General features: G+C 41.0%; 1 protein-coding gene across 5 annotated transcripts in view; it reads right to left on the minus strand.

Annotated features, from left to right (window-relative positions):
- Positions 1–23,919, minus strand: part of JAZF1 (JAZF zinc finger 1) — a 344,518-nt gene that overhangs the window by 151,143 nt on the left and 169,456 nt on the right. For all 5 annotated transcript variants that reach the window (XM_082472112.1, XM_082472111.1, XM_082472113.1 and 2 more), the window contains one exon: positions 10,063–10,135. In XM_082472112.1, the coding sequence (XP_082328238.1) occupies positions 10,063–10,135 (73 nt within the window). The remainder of the gene's footprint in view (positions 1–10,062; positions 10,136–23,919) is intronic.

A 23,919-nucleotide genomic window follows, 5' to 3' on the forward strand; every position in this document is an offset into this window, starting at 1 on the left:
GAGGGAAATAGGAAAGCATTTCTTGTACTGTAATAAATATGATTGCTCTCAGAAGACCACAACAGGTGGTTTCATGAAAAAAAAAAATCCACTGCTTTCAGACTGAAAAAACACAAAGGCTTCAGGCTTGTTTGTATAAAATAAATAGAAGGGCAGTACACACTTGGCCAATTACAGCCTTTTTATGAGGCCATGACTGACTATAATGTGGCAAAAATAAGTCCAACTGAAATAGCAAGAGTGAGGGTTTGGGGGAATTAGGTGAGGTTTTGGAGTGGGAATGAAAGTAAGAAAGAAGAAGAAAGCTTTCATTAAGTAGTTCAGATTCTGGTAGGAGAATTTTTTTTAAAAAAGCATCCAGACTAATTTTATTTTCATTCAAAACAAACTCTTATTTAGTATATTTTTCCTTTACGTTCTTGAACACATTTATAATGACTGCTTTTAAGTCTGTTTCCTAAATCTAACACCTGAGCCATCTCAGGGAGGGTGTCTATTGACTGCTTTTTTTTTTTTTTTCACGCCAGAGAGTAAGACTTTCCTAAGCCTTTCATGTCTAGTAATTTCTTATTGTGTATTAGACATTGTGTATCTGATTAATTTCTGTGAAGACTATTGATTTTTGTTCTAGCAGGCAGCTCAGTTTCAGGCTGATCATGTTGAACTTGTGTAGGCCTACATTTATGGTTTATTAAGGCTGATCTGTGGAAAGCCCAAAGTGTTTCCCAAGACCTTCTAACTTGTCAGGACTCACCTCCAAACTGTCTCCTCTGAAAAACTTATGGAGTCTTCATTTTAGGAGCTGTTAGGGTATCTCTAGAGCAGGCCACACTCTAGAACAAAGTCCTTATCTCTAATTTGAGTCTTTCTGGTACCTCAGTTGGAAGATTAGGGTATTAACAGGTTGTTGTTTCCACGCTGGCTGGGCTAGAATGCAATGCCTACCAGTACTGCTTGACCTCTGGTCTTGCTGTTCCATTCTTACCCCTGTAGCTGCTGCTCTTTGATGAGACTCACAGTCTTACCCTGAACATGTCCACCCTCAGCCATGGACTCATGAAGGACCTTCATACAGACCTTTGTGGTCCCTTTCTGCACAGATCTCTTATCTCCAGTCTCCCTGTGCTACAGATTCCAGCAGCTTTAGTTGCCCTAACTCTGACCCCTCTCTCTTTGGGTTCTAGCTCACTCGACTGCAGTAAGGAAATTGTCCTGTCAGTGAGCCAGATGACCACAGGGCTCACCTCCTAAGTTTCCTTTCTCTCAGGGATCATCTGGTACTGCCTACTGTCCAGAGCTTGAAAACCACTGTCTCATCCATCTGTCCAGTTGTTTATGGTGGGGGAATTAGCAATGGCCACTGTTTAGCATACTTTATGCTACATTCCATGTGAATACTGAATAAAAGTTGTACCCGATCAGCTCGGTGCTTTGTGACCACCTAGAGGGGTGGGATAGGGAGGGTGGGAGGGAGGGAGATGCAAGAGGGAAGAGATATGGGAACATATGTATATGTATAACTGATTCACTTTGTTTTAAAGCAGAAACTAACACACCATTGTAAAGCAATTATACTTCAATAAAGATGTTAAAAAAAAAAAAAAAAAGTTGTACCCTACTCCATGTTTATCACATAGCCCTCTCAGTGCACATGGGAAGTAGGGGCTCCTGGTGTCTCAGAGAAGTGTCCCTAGAATCAATGATTTATTCACTCTCTCACTCACTCATATGAAAATTCATACTCACTCATTTACTCATTCAATAAACATTTATTGAGAGTCTACTATGTGCCAGATACTGTTCTGGGGGCTGGGGACACAGTCGTGGGAGATAGAAAGTATCCCTGCCCTTGTGGAGCTTATTTCCTGGTAGGAACTGTTCTGGCCTGGCTCCAAAGCAACGCTTCCTCTGCAGTTGTTCCTCTAATTACTGACTTGATAGAGAAAAGGGAGACTTAGCATGAGCAGAATATAAAGAATAATAAAAGACCTATTACTTATACAACACTTCCTATGTCCCAGGCACTGACTGCTATATGTGCTTTGTCCACACTGATTTAATACCCACTGTTAGGAAGGTATTATTATTATCATTAGAGTTGAGGAAACAGAGGCTGAGACTTGCCGACTTGCTCACATAGCTCACACATAGCAGAGACAGCACTTAAACCTAAGCAGTCTGACACCTGCTCGCATGCTCTTCACCACTGCATTGCTCTATTTCTTAGAGAGAGAAGAGAATGACATTGGAGATGGGTGGGAAGAAACAGGGATCATTTCTAAACAAACAAAAAAGTTTTGTTTATTTATTGTTTTTTAAATTTTATTTATTTTTTTATACAGCAGGTTCTTATTACTTATTTTATACATATTAGTGTATATATGTCAATCCCAATCTCCCAATTCACCTCCCCCCCCACTGCTTTCCCCCCTTGGTGTCCATACATTTGTTCTCTACATCTGTGCCTCTATTTCTGCCTTGCAAACCAATTCATCTGTAACATTTTACTACATTCCACATATATGTGTTAATATACGATATTTGTTTTTCCCTTCCTGACTTACTTCACTCTGTATGACAGTCTCTAGATCCATCCATGTCTCTACAAATGACCCAATTTCGTTCCTTTTTATGGCTGAGTAATATTCCATTGTATATATGTACCACATCTTTTTTATCCATTTGTCTGTTGATGGGCATTTAGGTTGCTTCCATGACCTGGCCATTGTAAACAGTGCGGCAATGAACACTGGGGTGCATGTGTCTTTTTGAATTATGGTTTTCTCTGGGTATATGCCCAGCAGTGGGATTGCTGGGTCATATGGTAATTCTATTTCTAGTTTTTTAAGAAACCTCCATACTGTTCTCCATAGTGGCTGTATCAATTTACATTCCCACCAATAGTGCAAGAGGGTTCCCTTTTCTCCACACCCTCTCCAGCATTTGTTGTTTGTAGATTTTCTGATGATCCCCATTCTAACTGGTGTGAGGTGATACCTCACTGAAGTTTTGATTTGCATTTCTCTAATAATTAGTGATGCTGAGCAGCTTTTCATATACCTCTTGGCCATCTGTATGTCTAAAAAGCTTTATTTTTAATAGAAGCCACCTAGGTGTCTGGGCAGGTTGAGAGAAGCAAATGGATCACTATTCAAACAGGCACAGAGTAGAAGTTGATGGAGTTGGCACATAAGGGCAGAATTTTGTCCTTGTTCTTCCCAGTTGAACATGAGGGAAATGGTAGTGTTCTGCATTTTGAATCAGAAAAAGATTAGCAGGCTGTCCTGAATAAAAGGCTTCATGGTTCCTTGGGGAAGTTGAGGATGTAAGTGGAAGTGACTGAATTCTAGCAACCCCCAACTAGCAGAACTAGTCCCATCAGATGCTTCAAGAAAAAGTGCTCTGGGATCAGGTACATATGAAAATTATACTATCTCTCTTGGAGACTTAAAATGCATATCAGGGCTTCCCTGGTGACACAGTGGTTGAGAATCTGCCTGCCAGTGCAGGGGACACGGGTTTGAGCCCTGGTCTGGGAAGATCCCACATGCCGTGGAGCAACTAAGCCCGTGAGCCACGACTACTGAGTCTGCGCGTCTGGAGCCTGTGCTCCGCAACAAGAGAAGCCTCGATAGTGAGAGGCCCACGCACCACGATGAAGAGTGGCCCCCGCTCGCCGCAACTAGAGAAAGCCCTCGCACAGAAGCGAAGACCCAACACAGCCAAAAATAAATAAATAAATAAATAAAAATTTTTTTTAAAATGCATATCAGCATAGGAGAAGATCTGATTAAGTCCTGTGGTAAAGAAACCCATGCTATTTAACACCGGATTTCCTCAAATCAATTGACCACAGAACGGTTTTGGGAATAAATGAGTTTTGCGTGCGTGTGTGTGTGTGTGTGTGTGTGTGTGTGTGTGTGTGTGTGTGAGAGAGAGAGAGAGAGAGAGAGACAGAGAGAGACAGAGAGAGAGACAGAGAGAGAGGGAGGGAGAGAGGGAGAGAGGGAGAGAGGGAGAGAGGGAGAGAGGGAGAGAGGGAGAGAGGGAGAGAGGGAGAGAGGGAGAGAGGGAGAGAGGGGAGAGCTGGCAAACACCCATTGGAATTACTATTCTAGGGACTAGAATTTGCTGTTTAATAGCAAACACTAAGCTAAACAAAAACTCATTTTTAGAGGAGGTCATACCTAACTACTATTATGCCAAGTGGTGCAGGGAATCTTACCAAAGAGAATTCTAGTAGAGCTGTAGTTTAGGAATGAGAGATTATTACATGTTTATTAGGTAGTAAATGACAAGAATTGAGTGCAAGAAGGTACCCATTTGTGCCTACTCATGATATTCCTTTATAGTTCACACCAAAATTATTTATACATTTAAAAAATTAAAAGTGAATTTGGAAAATTCAATTATTTTAATACAAACATATTTTGTAGAGAAAATAGTGTAATTAACAGCTATAGCCATGTCTGTTATCATGTCTTTAAGTTATCCCAATTACCCATTTCTGGGGAGTCACAAGTTATTAATAAGCTATCTTGTCACCTCGAGGCAGCTACCTGAACTATATAACAATAACTTGAAGGAAATACCCAGATGCAACCCAGCGCTTCTCATCAACCTTTCTAAGGAGATGCCTGACTTCACCTCGCAGCTCACCTATCACCTGCCTACTGGTGAGAGGTGGTGGTGGACAGTTTCCTGTGCCTTCACAGGGTTCTGCCCTTTCTTCTTTCCTCCCACTCTGAGATGCTAAGGCATCCTTCCCCACTCTAGCTGAAGCCTGCTATGCTAGGTTGTGCCCTGCACGCTCAAGCCAGTTTCCTTGCAGCAAAACATCACTTAGGAGCTCCTGGTCACCTTTCTCCTAGCATTTTTTAGCTTTTGCTGTCTCCTACTGTTCAATTTTATTAGGTTGTTACCCTCCAATTATCTACAGCACGGGAATTACTCTCATCTTTATGTCTTTCTGCATCCCCTCTGCCCAGCCGTCCTACCCGATTTTTTCATCATTAGTTTTCCACATTCTCCTCTTACTTTTCTAAGCTAGTACTTTACTCTCTGATATCCCAACAAGGCAGCCTGTAGAGCGATTAGAAACACAGGTTCTGGAGCCTGACTGTGCAGGTCTGAACCCAATACTCCACTTCCTACCAGCCGGGGACCTAGGGCAAGTCACTTAACTTCTCTGAGTCTCAACTTCTGAACCTGTAAAATGAAGATCATCACAGTACTTCCTTTATGTGGTCACTGTGAAGATTAAATAAGTAATGTGAAAAATGCTTAGCATAGAGCTCAAGACATAAAGAGTTATGTTTGCTCTTTCTAGTATTATTCTATATTGTCTCCTATATCCAAAATCTAGCTTTTCTTCTTGCCCTTTATACCTTTTTGCCAGGTGTATAAATATTATACAAACTAAGCAATTAAATTTCCTATTACATGAACTTGTCATTGTTTCTAACGTCACAAAATTAACAGAACTTCCTATCCTTAAAATCCATATCTATCTTTTTTCCCCTGGAACAACTCCTTCAACCCTCACTAATTCATTCAATCTCCCTCTTTCTCATTAAACTATTTTTATTTTAAAATTTGCTCAGGTGTTGTAACAGATGCACTTTTAAAGGAATTAAAGGTTGTTCAACACATTATGTTCAAGAGAGTAAAGCAATTTAAAATAGGTATAAACAAAGGCTCTCCGATTTCCACTCAGTTCTTTTTTTTTTTTTTTAATCCAAAAAGCTAGCTCCATTTTAAGAACCCTAACTCTGCAATTTCGGTCAGTGTTATTGCCAAAGAAAGTTTCAACTCAATTTTGAGGTGCCCAAAAGAACATCAGAGTTGCATAAACAGATATATGAGCAGAAAAATATTAATTCTTTTCCTGTTTCACTGCCCAGCAAAGTTAAGATTTTATTTCCCCCTGAGGTTTAAGGGGAAAAAAAACTTATTTGTTCAACTTTTTTTTTTTGAATAGTACTCTTTCCTGCAGTATTCAGGATATTGCCATCAAGCTGACTTTCTTTCTCATTACCTAACCTTTATTACTCTCTTCTTGCATCTTTACTGGCTTGATGTGAATTTCAATATGTTTCCCTTCTGGATCAAAGGCCCTTAAGACTCCTTTTTATCCCAATTTTTTTTCTTTTCTGTTTTAATTGAAGTATAGTTGATTTACAAAGTTGTGTTAGTTTCAGGTGTACAGCAAAGTGATTCAGTTATACATATATATATGTTCTTTTTCAGATTCTTTTCCATTATAGGTTATTACAAGATATTGAATATAGTTCCCTATGCTATACAGTAGGACCTTGTTGTTTATCTATTATATTTTATATATAATAGTGTGTATATGTTAATCCCAAACTCCTAATTTATCCCTTCCCCCTCTTTCCCCTTTGGTAACCATAAGTTTGTTTTCTATGTCTGTGAGTCTATTTCTGTTTTATAAATAAGTTCACTTGTATCATTTTTTAAAGAAGCTACATATAAGCAATATTATATGATATGTCTTTCTCTGTCTGACTTATTTCACTTAATATGATAATCTCTAGGTTCATCCATGTTGCTGGCATTATTTTTTTACGGCTAATATTGTGAGTAGTAATTGAGGGACATTTAGGTTGCTTCCATGTCTTGGCTATTATAAATAGTGCTGCTCTGAGCACTGGGGTGCATGTATCTTTTTGAATTAGAGTTTGAATTAGAGTTTTCTCCAGATATATGCCCAGGAGTGGGATTGCTGGATCATGTGGTAACCCTATTTTTAGTTTTTAGGGAACCTCCATACTGTTCTCCATAGTGGGTGCATCAATTTACATTCCCACCAACAGGGTAGGACGGTTCCCTTTTCTCCACACCCTCTCCAGCATTTATTATTTATAGACTTTTCAATGAAGGCCACTCTGACCGGTGTGAGGTGATACCTCATTGTAGTTTTGATTTGCATTTCTCTAATAATTAGCGATACTGAGCATCTTTTCATGTGCCTGTTAGCCATCTGTGTGTCTTCTTTGGAGAAATGTTTATTTAGATCTTCTGCCCATTTTTTGATTGTGTTGTTTGGTTTTTTGATATTAAGCTGTATGAACTGTTTGTGTATTTTGGAAATTAATCCCTTGTTGGTCGCATCGTTTGCAAATATTTTCTCCCATTCCATAGGTTGTCTTTTCATTTTGTTTGTGGTTTCCTTTGCTGTGCAAAAGCTTTTAAGTTTAATTGGGTCCCATTTGTTTATTTTTGTTTTTATTTCTATTACTCTAGGAGACGGGTCCAAAAAAATATTGCTGCAATTTATGTCAAAGAGTGTTCTGCCTGTTTTCCTCTAGGAGTTTTAGTGTATCCAGTCCCCTTAAGGCTCCTTTTAGCACTTTTTCCCCTATGGCCAGACTTGGCTTCCTCCTTGCAGCTCTCCATTGCTCAGCTCTCGTTTCCATCTACCAGGTGTTTATATATCACCTACACACCAATATCTAGAGTGTCCACCATGTGTTCAGTCCTGTTATGTATGCGGCACTGTCCACAGAGGGATCCCGAGTGAGAAGGGTGGTTAGTAACCTGGGCAACCTTCCATACACAGTCCTTCTCTTGACTTAAAGATCACGAATAAACATCTCAATCCCCTACATACGTCTGCTTCTCTACCAGCTAGGACATGATATGGCGAATTCTTTACTCTCTCAGACCTCTAAATACAATGACATGTCCAGTTCAAGACACATCTTCTCCAGATCTAACTTCCAGCTTATAGCAAATAAAGGATACAGAGGAACCTGCCAAATGGCCTCTTGGAGAAAGCCTAAAGGAAACCCAGAAGGCGGCAGTATTCTGTGGGACACTGGCCCATCTCTTCAACAAGTCACTGTGCCAGATTAAAAGAAACTTGGGGGGCAAAACATCCAGGTGCAATATGATGTTCTGGATTGGACACTGGGTTAGACAAACAGCAATAATGGCCTTGTTTAGATCACCTGGGGAAACCTGCATATGATAAGAGTATTAGATTAGATGCAAATGTACTGAAAAAGTAGAGATCAGTGACAAAACTGAGCAGGCTGCAAAAGAGTATGTACAGCTTTTTGTTAAAAATTATATTGTGTTTTGTATGTATGTATGTATGTATGTATGTATGTATTTATTTATTAATTAATTATTGAAGTACAGTTGCTGTTATATAGTATTTTTTAAAAGTGACCTGAAAAATGTGTGTTAAGGTGTTACCAGTAGTGATATCTGGGTGGCGGGAATGTGATGTTTTAATTAAAAAAAAATTTTCTTTTGATTATATTTTCTAATTTTCTACAATATACGGCTATAATAATAAAAGGTTATTTTTTAAAATGCTCCTTTTCTCCCAGAAGACTCATCTCAGAAAGTCCACACCCACTGATTACACCCTGACTCTCTAGGGTTGAAGCACATCCTACTGCACAGTTTATACTAAACTATCATACTTGATTCAAGTTCTCTGGTGGGTTTTTTGTCTGTGGCCCTCGGTCCTATTCTTCAACTTCACTAGAGTCCCAAATCACACCTGGCAGAATATTTCTTTCTTTAGTGAGTGTAACGCCTGTGTAATTAGTAGATCCCTGTTGCCAACATGGCTGACAATACGCACAGGAAGAATGAATGTGAAAATCTCACAGACTCGCATTAGAATAAGGCTTAGTAATACACGCGTTTGTATATACATAGGTAACATATTTTACCAAAAATACAATAGCCACACTATTAAAAAGTCCTACTCAATACCATAATTGATCTATAAGACTATTTATCCTATTCCTCAATGTTACTAGGCTAATTCACATACATCTCTTCCACATAATTCTAATGTATACTTAAAGACTTTTCAAAACCTGTGCTAAACTCGGGAAACAACACAGGTTTTGTGAGAAATCCAGATAAGCACATACATCTTTATTTGTATTTGATGTGATTTTGAAGGTGTTCTACTTAAAACAGCCCCAGAATTATGGTTAATGAAAAACTGTAGATATTTTATCTCGCTTCCAGGAAAGGCTGATAAGTAGGAAAGCCAAAGAAGATATGCAAATAGATGTTTATATTAATGAATCCTTTAAAAAACATGCTTCATAAAAGAACTTGAAGCTGAGCACAGTGACTCCAATTCAAAACCTTCTCTAGACAAGATTTAAGTAAATTTTCTGAAAAGGCATTAAAATGAAACAGTACAGATAATTCATTCCCAGCTTTCCACCTCAGATCCTGAACCTCAGCTCTGGTACCAAGAAACCATAAACACTCTTCGCCTTATATAAAAAGGGGACAGTCAATAGAAATTCAAGCACTGAATTACGAGCCGAGAATTTTTCATTCCCATTAAAAACTAGTTTCGCTTTTCCTTTGCCTTTTTCTCTTGGGGGGGCGGGTGTTTTCCTAACATCAGTTGATTTCAGGTTCTCTTCAAAAATCCCTGTCTCCTTAATTATTTAAGTTGGATGAAACAACAAGTCCTCTTTTAGACCTGATATATTAAGTTCTAAACTGTTCTCTAAGGTCGTGCTCAGACGTTCAGTTCCAGGAAAAACTCGCGTGACTCAACACAGATGGGAGAATGAGAATTCTCTGAGAATTCTCACAGTTGAGAATGTTTTTACTAAAAGGTGAACTGCTACTAAATAACTCTGATATTCAATTATTTCAGTTTGTTATATCCTGATATATTCTGATATTCCAACAATGTTCTGAATTCATAAAGCACCTCTTCACCCCAGGGTTTAAAAGTTTCACTCAAACATAAATCCATTAATCTCCAAACTGCCCTATGAAGTCAAAAGAGTATATTCTAACTCTGCATGCAAACTACTTCCAGAATGAGCTTATAAATCAGTCATGTTTCAGCCATATGAACAGAAAACTACAACCTGCCTCTCCCCATCAGAGAAACAAGAAAATTCCATATAGAAGTTGATTTTAAATAATCTCCTGCAAATAACTGAAGACTGAAAACATTTTTCCTACCCCGTTAAAAAGATACATTTAAAAAATAAACATGTGGCAGATATGAGGTTGCTATAAATTCTGAAAATGGCTTACCTATTAATGTAACTGAGGGCAACATAGGTTGGCTGCTGTAATTCTTGTTTTTCTAAAACACGTGGATCCGTATCTGAAATAAAAACACAATTATGATTTTTCAGCTTTCACATCAGAATATATGTGGCTACCTAACCTAAAGTAACAGAGGCTAAATGGAGAAAAAGATTAACTTAGTAGAGCGCTTTTTAACGAAAACTCAGTCAGCAAAGCACAATCATTTGTTCATTCATTCATAAATAACAAGATATTGCATTACTTTTCAAGAGAATTCCAAACATCAACAGTGATAAAATGTCCATCTGTCACACAAACTCTTGCACAATCCCCCTCATAAATATTGGTTTTCACTGCTTAAAGTTACAATGTTGGCATGGTTTTTGGTGGTTAATCGGCCTAAGAAAGAAAGGCTCTGTTATAATTATGCTCACTTCAATGCTGGAACAAATTAGTTGCCATTGGAAAGCTCCATCAATCTGAAAATCTACTGAGTATTGTTCTTATTCACTGCATACTTTTCTGGGTTCGGATTCACATTCTAGAGGGCAACTCTTCTCCTTCTTAACTGTATAATAAGTTTGTTATAACTTTTCTAGACTCTCAATCAGAAATTCTCATGCTGGTTCAGAATCCACAAACACCACATTCATCAGAGGGTTTTTTTTCCCCCTTGAAGAGAGAGAATTCAACACCAGAGCAAACTTCCCTAACAGTGCTTCTCCAACACAGCACCGGAAATGCACTTTTAACAACTAGAAATATATTCAAACTTCTCATGTAGAGAAATGATTGTGCTAAGTATATGCAAAAACAATGTTTCTATAGTAAGACTATAAAGAAATGTGAACACATTTTTGTTTTCTTAGAAAAAGGTTCAGACATTTCACACAGATTTCATTACAACCTCGTTTAAAACCATCTCATTATTAGAACTCTTCCAGCTGCACTTGGCAATAACACCTTCTTTGATGTAATGACAGATATCGTTTCAAGCACCTTGGTACAGGAAGTGTTTACTGCCCATGGTTCATGTAAGATACACATGCTAACTCCAAAGTGTGTTAACAGGTGATGGGGGTAGGGGGTGCAGACACAGTGGCATAGAGCACAGGTGGCAAAAATGACAGCATCAAAATCAATTTACAATGCTTTCCACTCCCAGACTAAAACTGGACAGTAGTGGCGATTTTTTTATTGGTGTTATAGTTAAGAATCTCATGTTCACTTTATTATTTTTCCTATGCCAAGAATTTCAGGGACACACTATTCAGAAATCCTGCTTCCTGGGTCGTTGCCATCGCAAGCCACGAAAGCCAAATTCTGAAACAAGAGACAAAGGTTCTCTGAATGGCTCCATCAAGTTGGGTCTCGAGGTTTCGGCAGCGCAAGTGAGGACAGATCAGTAACTCAGCATTTCCTCTGCCTCCTATGATGATTACATATGCACCTGAGGCTGTTTGTATTGATAGATCCCTGGCCTACAGCAACACTGTTTTCTTTGTTCCACCATCTTCCATAACCTAGGCTAGATTTATGCTCACATACCCTCAAATTATGAGTGGTGAAATGGACTTCCAGAAGCTTCCAAATGCCTTTCCGTAACAACAACAACAATAAAACCATCTGGAAGCACCTCAGGCAGGATTCTCCTGTTTTTCTAGAATGCAGACCCCGGTAACCGACAAGAAAGTAGAACTTCCAGACACATGTCCACCAGGCCTGAGACATCTCTTTCAGATTAAATGTTTCCTTGGGCAACCTTCAGAACATCCATGAAAGCTTCGTGTTCTTAAAACGAAATTAGGTACTTGGTGCCCACAAATCAGGAGAAGCCTGCACAAGCGCTACCAGAGGAAAAGCATCAGGGGCTGGTCGCGAATAGACATCAGCTCCGTCACCCGCTTCCTGGCTGACTGGCGTGCAATGATCGTGACTCACCATTTTATGGATTTAATTACACTGTGGAGCACTTCGCATTCAGTAAAAGTATAATGGCCGTCTTCGTTATTTCTCCCTCCCTGACCAAAAAGTAACTGTCGGACGCTAAAAACTCTCTACAGGAGAGGACTGGAGCGACAAGGGCCTTGGGTGTTCACAGCAGGACGATGACGTCCTCCTTGTGAAGACGGAACGTCATTAGCAGAATGAACTGGAGAGAGTAACACGGTCCATTGGAAATTGCTGACTACAACAGGAAGAACTTCTTTAAACCACGTGCTACACCATCGAGACAGTTTTTGCACAAGTCGCTACAATAAGAAATGTGATATGAAGTGCAGTGACCATAGTGCACAATCTCCCAGATATTTCTCTGGCTTGTTTATGGCACTGATCAAAAGGTGAACCTGGAACGTTGGCTACCGCTGCCCAGAGATAAAATCCACCTCAGTAAATGGTCTGTGGGATAGAAACGCTTGAATTTTTCATGGCCACACGATGTTCCTTAAACTGGCAACTGGCAAGAAAGTAAAGCATCCCATACTGCGGCTACCTACAGCCCCATACAGCAACGCTCTACCACTCTTATATCACAAAGAAGGCACAGGAAGATGAGCCCAAAATTTCTCAGCAGGGCAGGGCACAGCCAAAAAAAACCCACTAAGAGTTGACTGTTTTCTGTCTCACATCACCCCTTGCACACTCACAGATTTCAAGCTGACTGAAGATAAAAGAATTCAAATATGAAAATGTATTTTAAGATGTCCAAGCAATAAAAACCTATCAACTTCAAAGTTTCTAAAACATAGCACCCTCCACAGTAGACAGCAATGTGCTTCTTCTACCGTTCCTAGTTCAGGGTAATAGCTTGAATGCACAGTTCTACAACAAGGATGAGACACAAAGTGGAAGCTTGCTGTAGCTCATCTGGTCCTACTACCCTGTGGTTTTATAGAGTCAATTAAACGGCAAAAGGCTCAGTGTCGCAGCACCAGCTCCCACGACTTCTCAAGTAGTTAAGAGAAAAGCCAGGCAAACGGCAGAAATAAGGAAAGGACAGTCTTCAGACCCTTCTGGATAGGAACTAGAGTTAAACATGACGAAAGGAGGGCAAACAGCACACCTTGTTCAATCAGAGAAGCCTGTGTCCATCAGCTCTGCTGTCGCTGGTGTTGGGAACCAACGTCTACCAAGTGCCTGGATTTGGGACCTATGTTGAGTCTTTTGTAGCGCTATCTTCAAGTTTCCAGGAAAACTCTATCAAGGTTGTTTGCTGGGTTAACAGAAGCTAACTGAGGAGCTCATGGGCTTTGGCTGTGCTTCAGCTAGTCTACATTGCTGGGATTTATATGCCTGGATTTATTTCCAATTTAAGAATGTCAGAAACCAGCCATACTACCTCTCAACAAGACTAATGAGGCCTCTATCAGCAATAAGCTATTTGTAGGCTGGGAGGCAGCAGTGAGGGGGAGACAGGATATCACGCCGCCCCTGCCCAAGAAGGCCTTCTTCAAATTCTGTATTCTCCAAATGCTGGGCTCTTTACTCCGTGTGGAGGGCAACAGTGGGAGGCCTGAGATGACGTGAGTGGGAAGGCAGCCCCAGAAGATCCTGGAGAGGCAAAGGCCCACCCAGCCAGATGAGGGATACTGAAGGTCTGGGATGGAAACACCACTTTTCTGCAGACTCACTTGGTAATAATTAATGGGCACAGTCTGTTCTCAGTCTTCCCCCCCAACAGCTGAACTCACAAAACCACAGAGTTTTAGTTTATTCAGCAGAGCCTTCCACAACATCCCTGGCTGAGCGTGTGCATCCCTCCTCCTTCCTCTGCATTACCTCATCCCCAGCACTGTCCCCGCACTTGTGTCACCATAGAGGCAGACGCTGGGCACATCCTTTCCCCTTCCCACATTTCTCAGAGATGAACCATCTCAATTCCTTTCCTTTCTCCAGCACTCAGCTCAGGGGCAGGCATGTAGGAGATGCATTATCATTATTAAATGGATACACTAATTTTATGATGAGAAAATGGAAGATTTTGGGTCAAACATGGCAGATTGATCAAAGGCGTTCTTTTCCTTCACCATCCAAGGCCCCACTAAAGGAAGAAATAAAGGAATTAAAACCTCTCCAGGGATAGGAAAAAAAGGGGAGACATCAGCAGACAAGTGGTTTGGACCAGTGTTTTGGAAGATGGAAAACTCATACAGGAGTGACAAGTGACTCAGAGAGTAGAGGAAGCTATAGTCTCAAGCGCCTGCAGCGGGGGAGACGCATGGGCCAGGAGGGGAACCCAATGGGTTCCCCTCCTGGCCCATGCTTCTAGCCCCGAGAGGCCCTGGACTTGGAGGTGCCAGGTGTTGCAAAAGGCAAGGAAGGGAAGGTTCAGGGCTGAAAACAGGAGAATTGTTTAAAAGGTTGATTATCTAGAGACACTGAACCAGGAAACCAAGCGCAGCGGAGATAGAGGGGGAGTGGGGAGAACACAGGGCTGAAAACAAGGGGATTAAAGTGGAAATATACCTACTTCACTGGTCCCAAGAACACTGACAGCCAGGCGGGAGGATTCCTCTCTGATTAAGCTAAGTGGGCGCAGAGAAGAGATCGCCAGATGCCGACATGTGGCAATTCCTTGATTAAGTGATTTCCCTGCAGATAAGTCTATGGTCAACGAGCTCCATCCATGCCTCTATCCAGAGCCTCCCATCAGGTTTTTATTGCCTCAGTGTCTTAAATAGGAGCCAAGAACAGTCAAGGAGTGATCATTAGACATTTGAGGGAAAGTCTTGAATGTGAATGGAAGATATACCAAAACAAATAAATGGTGGGAGACAGGAGCAAAGGAGCAGACAAATTGAGGCTTGGCAAGTTAAGTGACATGCCTATTTACACAAACCCAGTTAACAGCAGGGCTAGGACCAGAAGCCCTGAGTCCTGAGTCCCATTAGGCCAGCATTTTGACCATTTAATGCTCATCCTCTGAAGTCAACTCATTGCTACCAACCAGTTGCAACACTGGCCTCCATACAATCTTTATAGCTTTCTTAAAAGCCCAGCAAAGTTCTGTTGCAACTTTCACTCCACTTTTAGGACTGAATTTTGATGAACCGACAATTTACGAAGACCAACTTTTAATTCACAGCTAGTTTACTTCAGCTGCTGAAATAAATATTTCTTGCCGGCAATGGTCCTTTCAAAAATAAAAATAAAAAACCCTACAATTGCACATAACTGGCCTTTGAATGGATCAACTTTTCCTTCGTTTATAGACACGTCATTTGAAACTTCTCCCAAGCCATAATTTCCATTACAGGGCAGTCAGTGCAAATTACAGTGAGATTCTTGCCTTTCCAAATTCAATGTGAAATCCAGATGCAGTTAAGTGTTGCTGTAAACTTTATGAGTTAAATATCTAAAAGTCGGGGACATTGTGCAATACAATAACGCCATCTATTAAAAAAAGCACTTATGTTCCCATTTGCAGCCTGAGTTTTCCTCCACAAGTGAATGAATAAACGTTATTCAACCAAGAACCATTTGGACAATGCTCTAGGAGGCTCATTTATAAACAAACACAGCATACTGCAGCCTTTTTAGTTTCCGGCATGACCAGAGGGTTAAAGTTATTAGAAATAGACAGTTCTGACCAGGATGCTTTCTAACTCTTCACCAACCCATCAAACTCCTAGGATCATTGATGACTGCTTGAGAGTGGTAGCTATTTTTCTCCAAGTATAAGGTGTGTAGCCTTATATGTATGACACTCTCAGTCTGCACTCTTCAGCCAAATTCTCTACCTTGTTACCTGGGACAAGAGAGACTGCCAGAGTCCATCGTGGCTGCCAGGTATGCTTGTGCAGTGCACAACCTGTACATCTGTATATAGCGACCCTGAAGACTGGGGTGCTGGGGTTACACAACAATAAAATTCTTCCAAACAGGAATAAGGCCAAAACTTAGTCCCATTTGATCTTACAGGCATGTGTGCATGTACATGGACGTGTCTGCTTTCCCCAGAAATGAACCTGATGATGGATCCAAGTAGCATGTGATACAAAAGACCGTAAAGGAGCTTCTATGTCACCGCTGCCCATGGGAAGAGCCTAAAAGCACGTATCTGGAAGAAAAGAGAGCTGCTGGTGGGTGAAGGTAAGTGACAAAAGAGAAGGCAGGGAAAATGAGGCTCTCGAAGTCCTCTCTGCAAGGCTGGAAGGGCAATGGCTGTTCATGAAAAGAGACCTTCAACTCCTTCTGCCTAAAATTGTTCGCCCAAGGAAATTCTACCCATCTTCCAAGGCGCTGGCCTATGCACTACCTCTACCATGCGTTATGCTACACACATTTGCCAATCTGTCTTAACACCCCACCAAAATGGAAGCTCCTTAAGGGACCAGATCTTAGAAGCCACAAACCCTAAGTCCAGTGCTTCGTAAATAATCAGTGAACATATGCTGAACAAATAAATGAATGCCCTGGGCATGCATAACACAAAAGACATAAAGATAAGCATTCAGCTCAGACTATTCAACTAGGAGAGTCAAACGGACAGGAGAGGAAAACAGACCCAAGTGTAAGTGACTGCCAGTACAGAGAGATACTTATAAGAAAAATATATACCAGTAAGCACAGATGTGCAAAAGGATAGAAAATGATGCAAAATTCAGAATAATGAGAGAGAGGGGCAGAAAGGGCTAATCTGGGAAGGATTTACTGATGAATAGGAACTGAGTTGGGTTTTGAAGGAAGGGACTTAGGCATAGGCAGTGGTTCATAGGTGAGGTTAGGGATCTGAAAATGGCATGAAATTTGAAGCAGAAAGCACAGGTGAGAAGTCTGTGGGTACCATGGAAACGTGGGCTGCAGAGCCGATATTCATTAGTTATAAAATATTTATAGAGATACTTTAAAACAGTTGCTCTGAACTGTGGGCGATTTTGCCCCCCACCCCCAGCCCATCAGGATGTTTGCCAATATCTAGAGAACAACTGGGGTGAGGATGCTACTGGCATCTAGTGGGTAGAGGCCGGGATGCAGCTACACATCCTACAGTGCACACACAGGACAGCACCCCCCAGCCCCCACAAAAGAATTACTTGGCCGAAGATGCCAATGATGCAGATGTTGAGAAACCCTGTGTTAGAGCTCTATGAATATTATGAGGATGGAGCTATTGCTTCTAGATGATAATCTCTGTTATTTTCCGTGGTCTAAATCAAACGGCTGGTTAGGAGGCTACAGAAGATACAAGACGTTGTTTGGACTTATAAGAGCTCAGACTTTCTTCATGGAGACAAAGATACTGAGTTCATTTCAAGAAAGACATACTGCACTCTTGTCATGCACTAGTTGCAAAAGGGAAATTCTAAGCCAGTAGATTTACAACTGAGCAAGAAAGACAACACAATTCACAGTTAACAATAATCCAAGACAGACTGATCTGTGCCAACCTAGAGGACTACACTAGCTGCTGTAGAAACAAAACAGGATTCTCTGGGCGAATCAGAGAAACTTCTTGAAAGGGAATTTTACATGAGCCTCGAACTAAATCTCTAGTCAGAAAAGGTGAGAAAATGGTGAATCAGAATAGAAAACGGTCTGAGCATTAGCAGAAACAAGCAGAGACAGGGGCAAGAAAGCCAGTGTGGCTGGAACTCTGCACGAAGAGCCTCACAATGCAGATCATGCCCACGTCCTGGAAGGCTTGAAATGGTCTCCAAGAGTTTGGACTTAATTCCGTGAACAATGGAGAGCCTCAGAAGGAATAAACTGATACGGTCCATGTTTCAGAAAAATAACTGGTGGTGGTGTGGAGAATGGGGGGAAAAAGCTGGAATGAAGGAATGTAAGATTTGGTGAAAGTAGAAATGGAAATACACAGTTTTTCTTGTGTTACAGATCTGAGGGCCTCATTACCAAAAGTAAGGAAGAAACTAGAAAGTGAAAAGGGTTTGACAGGCAAGAAAAGGAGGTCTGCTTCTGATGTGTGGTAAGACATTTTGCAGAACCAAGAAGACTTAAACGAAGAAGAGATAAAGGACTCAGGACACAGATAGGGACTGCGGCACTGTAGATTCCCACCATAATGCCGCGTTCCAGCAGGCACTGGAACCAGACCATGTCCCTCAAAACGAAACGACGATACAGCAAAAACCTGACCACTCTGAGTCAAAACTTGGTTATCATGTAACTCAGCCAATTCAATAGGAAGTACTGACTGAGGACTTAGTAGGCCTAATAAAATCCCAGCAGGGATAAAGAAAAGCCAGAGGTTGTACTGCATTTGAAACCAAGGAATTGGCAAATTTCACAAGGGAGTGAATGTAAAAGATTGGGACAAAAAGAGAACTGAGTCAAAATGTACCCCGAGTTCAGTGTTTTAACTGATTTGGTACCCAAGACTCTAAGGCTCACTACTGTAGTCACCCTCCCATTGGAATCCCTGCTCCCACTTCTTGGTGATGCTAAGGATTATAATGCAACTCCACACCAGTCAAACTGCCTCTGTTCAATACTAGCTGTATAACTTCTTTAAGTCTTAGGGTTTTTTTTCATCTGTAAAATTTTGATAAGGATAGTACTTTTGCGTGAGTGCTGAAATGAGGATTAAATAAGCAATGTGTTAGGTGTAGCTACTTGTCGGTTCTTTAGCCCGTAGAATGTTTTGAAATCAGACTCTGTACTGTTGTGGATTATCTCCATTTTATAGTCAGTGGCATAATGATGCATAGATGATCTAAGAACTCATCATTCACATAATGTAGTGAGATTGCTGGCTACCATCCGGTAGTCATTTTCCCCTTCTTCCTCCATAATGCTTAGGAATATGGCTGCCTGGTATAAAGACTACATTTCCCAGCATTCCTTGAGCCAGGTGTAGCCCTGTGACTAAGGCCTGGCCAATAGGATGTAAGGCTTCTGGGAAGCATCTTTAAAGTCATGTGCCTTTCCTTGTGGTTATTTTTCCCTCCTGCATCTACTTTGGATATGATATAATCTACAGAAGTCATACATGGCTGAGCAACACAATAGGAGCCTGAATCCCTGATCCCATGAAGACCCACACCACTCTGAGACTGACCACCTCCAGACTTCTTGAAAGTGAAAGAAATAAACTCTTCCACTTAAGGCACGTGCTATGTAGGGTTTTTCAGTTACATGAAACCACACCAGATCTTAACAGAAACATGAAACAACTGGAATGCCGGTTTATTTTGTTGGACTCAAAAGTTCTAATCCGATGTCTTGCTTTGTTTTTTTAGATTCTTAAAAAATTCTCTTTAACAATTTAATATGCCAGCTCATGGAAAGAAAATAAGAGTAAAATCACACCCACATCACCACACCATCTGTGGATCACTCTTAACCTGGGATAATTAAAGAATGGGAGAAAGAGGAGGAGGAAACCATCATGTCAAATTATGGCTCCTTTGGTGGCTTTAGGACTTTCTCTAGAATTGGTTATTAACGGGCAATAATGAAGCAAATTGCACATGCATATTACTTCTGAGTTATGAACAATGCAACCAGCAGTAACCTTTGAAGCTGTCAGGATCTTTTCAGGCAAGCAATTAAAGTGAAAAATGAAAGTGTGCACAACTTCCATCACCCAGTACTACATGTAATAACACCACCTACAACACTGACATAAGAGTGGGACTCAGTCTGAATATTTATTAATGCAGATCTGTTCCCATTTGTTCCTCTTTTTTTTCCCCTGTAACCCATTCCACCCCCACCTGCCAAATTTTTTTTTGTTCTTCTTTAAAGGGCAGCTCTGACACCATGGATTGCATTCACCTGAAACCTCCATGCAGTGTGACATCCCTCCCGTCTTCACCTAAAGAAATTTCCTTTGCTATCCCTTGACCAAAATATAGATTTAGGGCAAGCCTGGATTCTAGAGAAGAAAAAGTTGATAAGGAAGTAAGCCCCAATTAGGACAACACAAAATCAAGATTAAAATAATTAACATACAGGAGGCCAAATATATGTCAAGTACTGTGTGCTAGGCACTGAAGGCCCCTCACCCATCCTCCAAAGGTCCCAGTTCTCAAGTAGTCCAGACTCTGGAGGATCTGACTTACAGTGATCTCTAATTAAAATGATCTGGTGTAAAAAATATCTGATTTTCTGCCAAAGTGTAGATATCACTCCCTGCTTGCATATGTTTTGTGATTTAAGTACTTGGAAGGACTTAAAGAAATGGCAGGAATAGACACAGAGGTAAGCCACTTGGAACAGGTCTTTCCAAGCAGAGAAGAAACCCGTGTTCTGAGTTCGAAGATGTGAGGCCTATGGGTCCTATAAGCAAGTTTGTCTCATTTGGTTTCAGCCATTTCTATGCCGCCAAATACCTGGAGACCGGTGCTTCTCAACCAGAACTGCTCACTAGTACCGCCTGGGTAGCTGTAAAAAATTCTGAGGCCTAAGACCCATCTCCAAAGATTCTAACATGCAACCAGAAGAGGGATGAAGATCTGGTTCGGAAAGTCATTAAACCAGTTTGCATTTTTCCCCAAGCTAAAAAGACAACTGTAAAACCGGAAATGATTTATTGAAAGTAATTTAAAAGCTTTATAAATAAATCCAACATCCAGTAAAACCTCTAAATTCAGACTTCACTTGAGGCTCAGATCTTCACCACCCCCATCCCCCCGCCCCAGCTTTTTGCTTTCTATAGAGAAAGTGCTAAGCTTAATGATTATGTAGACTATTAGTGTCTTCATGTATCTTTAAAAGCAAATCACAAACAACCAAACACCAGCGGCCCTTGACTTGTGCGCAATTTTCATCCACTCAATAAGGGTGCTCTGACAAAGACCTCTTACTGGGACACGCTCCCCCCGCCAACCTTTTCCTTTTGGTCACCGATTTTCCTCACAGTATGTCCCTAAAATGGTAAGACTGCATCCCTCGAAGTCTTCCATGGCTCAGAATTTTCTGTCATTCAGATTGGCCCCAACCAGTGTGGTTTTCCTTTCTGTTATTATTCACCTCACTTAGAAATCAGGTCATAACCAAGCATATTCATTTTGCATTTTGGAAGCCAGTTAAGGATTTGGCAAAAGGAATCACCCTCATTACTTCTCGCCTCCCAGGGAGGCAGAATCATTGCTTTAAAAAGAAAAGAAAGAAGAAATAGCTGAACATCTGGAAATGGAGTGACCTGACTGTTCTGCCTAAGAGCCATCAAACACAAGGGCACAAATCAGTTACAGTTTGCCGGGGTAGAGGGCTGATATGCAACACTCTGCCTGGTGGGCTCTGGGATGCCTCATGGCATCTCCGTGCCCAGATAGCAGCCAGGAACAGGGTGTGCAGGCTCATGGGCCACAAAGGTTATGCAGTTTTCGGGGATTTATTCCTCCCCGTTCTGTGTGGGTTGTGCACTCATTCTACTTGCTAATGAGGAGGGTCACATGCTGGGCTGCCCTCAGATCAATCTCGCTGATGGTGTGAATTTGGGCGTCTGGGAAGGCCCTGGCACCTGGCAGACAGCTCCTGGCATTCTTGGCTTCTATGGAAGAACTTCTGGGAAGCAACTCTAGACTTTCCGGGTTGTTTTTTTTTTTTCTCTCCAAGGCTTTAATTTCTTTAGACAGGCAATATAATATTCATGGGCACAGTCTGCTACTTAACTCTGTGACTTGAGCAAGTTTCTCAGCCTAAGTCTCAGTTTTCTGATATAAAAGACAGTGATTCACAGTTCCTACACATTATGAGGTTATTATGAGAATTAAAAGAGACAAGCCATACAGAGCGTAGTGGCTGATACACGAAATACTTAATAAACCATACCTGTTATTATTACTGTAGGTAGTCAGGTCTGAAAGCATTTACTGTTTACGTTGTCAGACCACATTTGTGAACAACCAACTGTTCTTAAGTAGCAATGATAACTGACAACAAAAGTATAATTAGCATTACAAAGTGCCGACTATGAGTCCATGCAGAATAAGCTGCTTTCTCCGTGCAATCCTCATGAAAACCCTGCAGGGGAGGTACCTCCCCCATCCCTTTCTCAAAGGAAAATGTAAGGCTCAGAAAAGGTCCAGATCACACAGCTCAGAGATAAGACCTCAGATCCAGGTGTGACTTCCAAGTGCAGCTATTTGACCCTGACCACCACCTAGTTCTACCACACTATTCAATAGCAATGCTCTCAAACTAAATGGCCAACTGGCCTGTTCTTGATTTTTTTCTCACTAAAACACTGCTTCATGGATAAAGCACTGGAATGCTTTGGAAGCACTGGGACAAAAAACATGGACAAATTCTGATGAAAACCAGAACCTGGGACACAGGCTTAAACAGTTATTTATCTGCATCTCCTAGTCAATTTCTCCTCTGGGTGACTGATCTAAAAGAACACCAGATCTGGATCCAGAAGATATAGATTCTAGTCCTCGTTCTAACTAGTTCCAACTTATAACTTTAAGCAAATTAGTTTCCTTACCTATGAAATGACCATAATGATAGTACACCCACCCCACAAGCCTGACATGAGAATCACCTTTGAACTGAGCGATTCCAGTATAAACTCTAAGGCTCCACCTCCGGCTGCCAACCTAAGGTGGCCTTGGAATTATTATCCCTCCAACAGGAGCAGCCCAATGCAGCCACATTAGCTACTTGTTAGTCTCCTGAACAAATACTGTGTGGGGAAGAGAAAGATCAAACTATACACTGAAATAGTGACCTGAGTTACTTGTATAGAGAGTTTAGACTTCATCTTCCTTCATCCCTGAAGCTTAGAGAGCACATGCATACGCACTGGTGTTACTTTTCTCCCGCAAGAGTAAGGACCTTCATCAGAAAGCTCTCCAATTCCTCTTCCAAAGAGTCATGTGTCTTGCCAGTGGAGACAGAAAACTTTTTGGCTAGTTTTCAGCTGAGTTTATTAAGCCATTCTGACTAACTAAAAACAGTGTGATCAATTAACTTGCTTTATAGCTAAAAGGAAAGCCTTTCAATTTATAAACCAAAACACACTGAAGTGATTTTATCACACATTCAAACCAAATGCAAAACTCCCCATAATGCTTGAGTAAAACAGGCATTATCAAAGTAAGCACAAGACATTGGATTCCTCAGAGAGGTTCAGGAGACTTTGGGGATTTGGTAAACATTACTATCAGCTGAGTTTCAGAAAATGGAAGACAGAGAGGCTGATGGATTTTCTCAGCTTACTGGAGATGAGGCTTAATACTCTAGACATGGATTCAATACCATGAAGATATTAAAAAAGGAATGGCTTTAAAAAGGAATGCAGAGATAACATATACTTTTTAAATAGATATGTTCTTTGCTGACCAGACATAGCCAGGCTGCCTGTCGTTCTCTTTCCCCTTCAATCCACCTCCACACTCTAGGACCTAGCTCAGTGTGTTCCCAACATTTCCACGGTATGATACGTATTTTAAATTGTAACCAGTACACTTCCCCCACAGAAATACACAGAGGGTTCACAGAACATTACTCAACTTCACTGTATGCAATGCACATATTATTTCATTTTTTAAAATGTTGGGCTAGCCCATTTAATTGATTTTATGACCCATTAATGAGTCCCAAAATGGTGATTTTTTAAAAATGTGAATCTTGCTAAATTACAAATCAATAATATCGTGCATTAATAAGCCCACCCCACACAGGACTACTGTTTATATGATAAAAGATTTAGGTAAAATACAGAAGATCCTTTACAATTTGGCTCCAAACTCATCTTCCTCAGTTCTTTTCATGCAACTCCTAACTTCATCTCCTCCTCTGCACATTCCTCGTTCACATGCCATAGCTTCTGTTCTGATGACCCTGTCTGCCTCTTCAGGTCCACTGCCTGCCCTTCCCTGCCCTGTTCTGTGCCTCGAGCTAGTTTACCCAGACTCTCTGGCCAGGTTTAGCCAATGGGAAGCA

This window comes from Balaenoptera physalus (genome assembly GCF_965194825.1).
Source record: "Balaenoptera physalus genome assembly, chromosome: 8".
Classification (NCBI taxonomy): domain Eukaryota; kingdom Metazoa; phylum Chordata; class Mammalia; order Artiodactyla; family Balaenopteridae; genus Balaenoptera; species Balaenoptera physalus.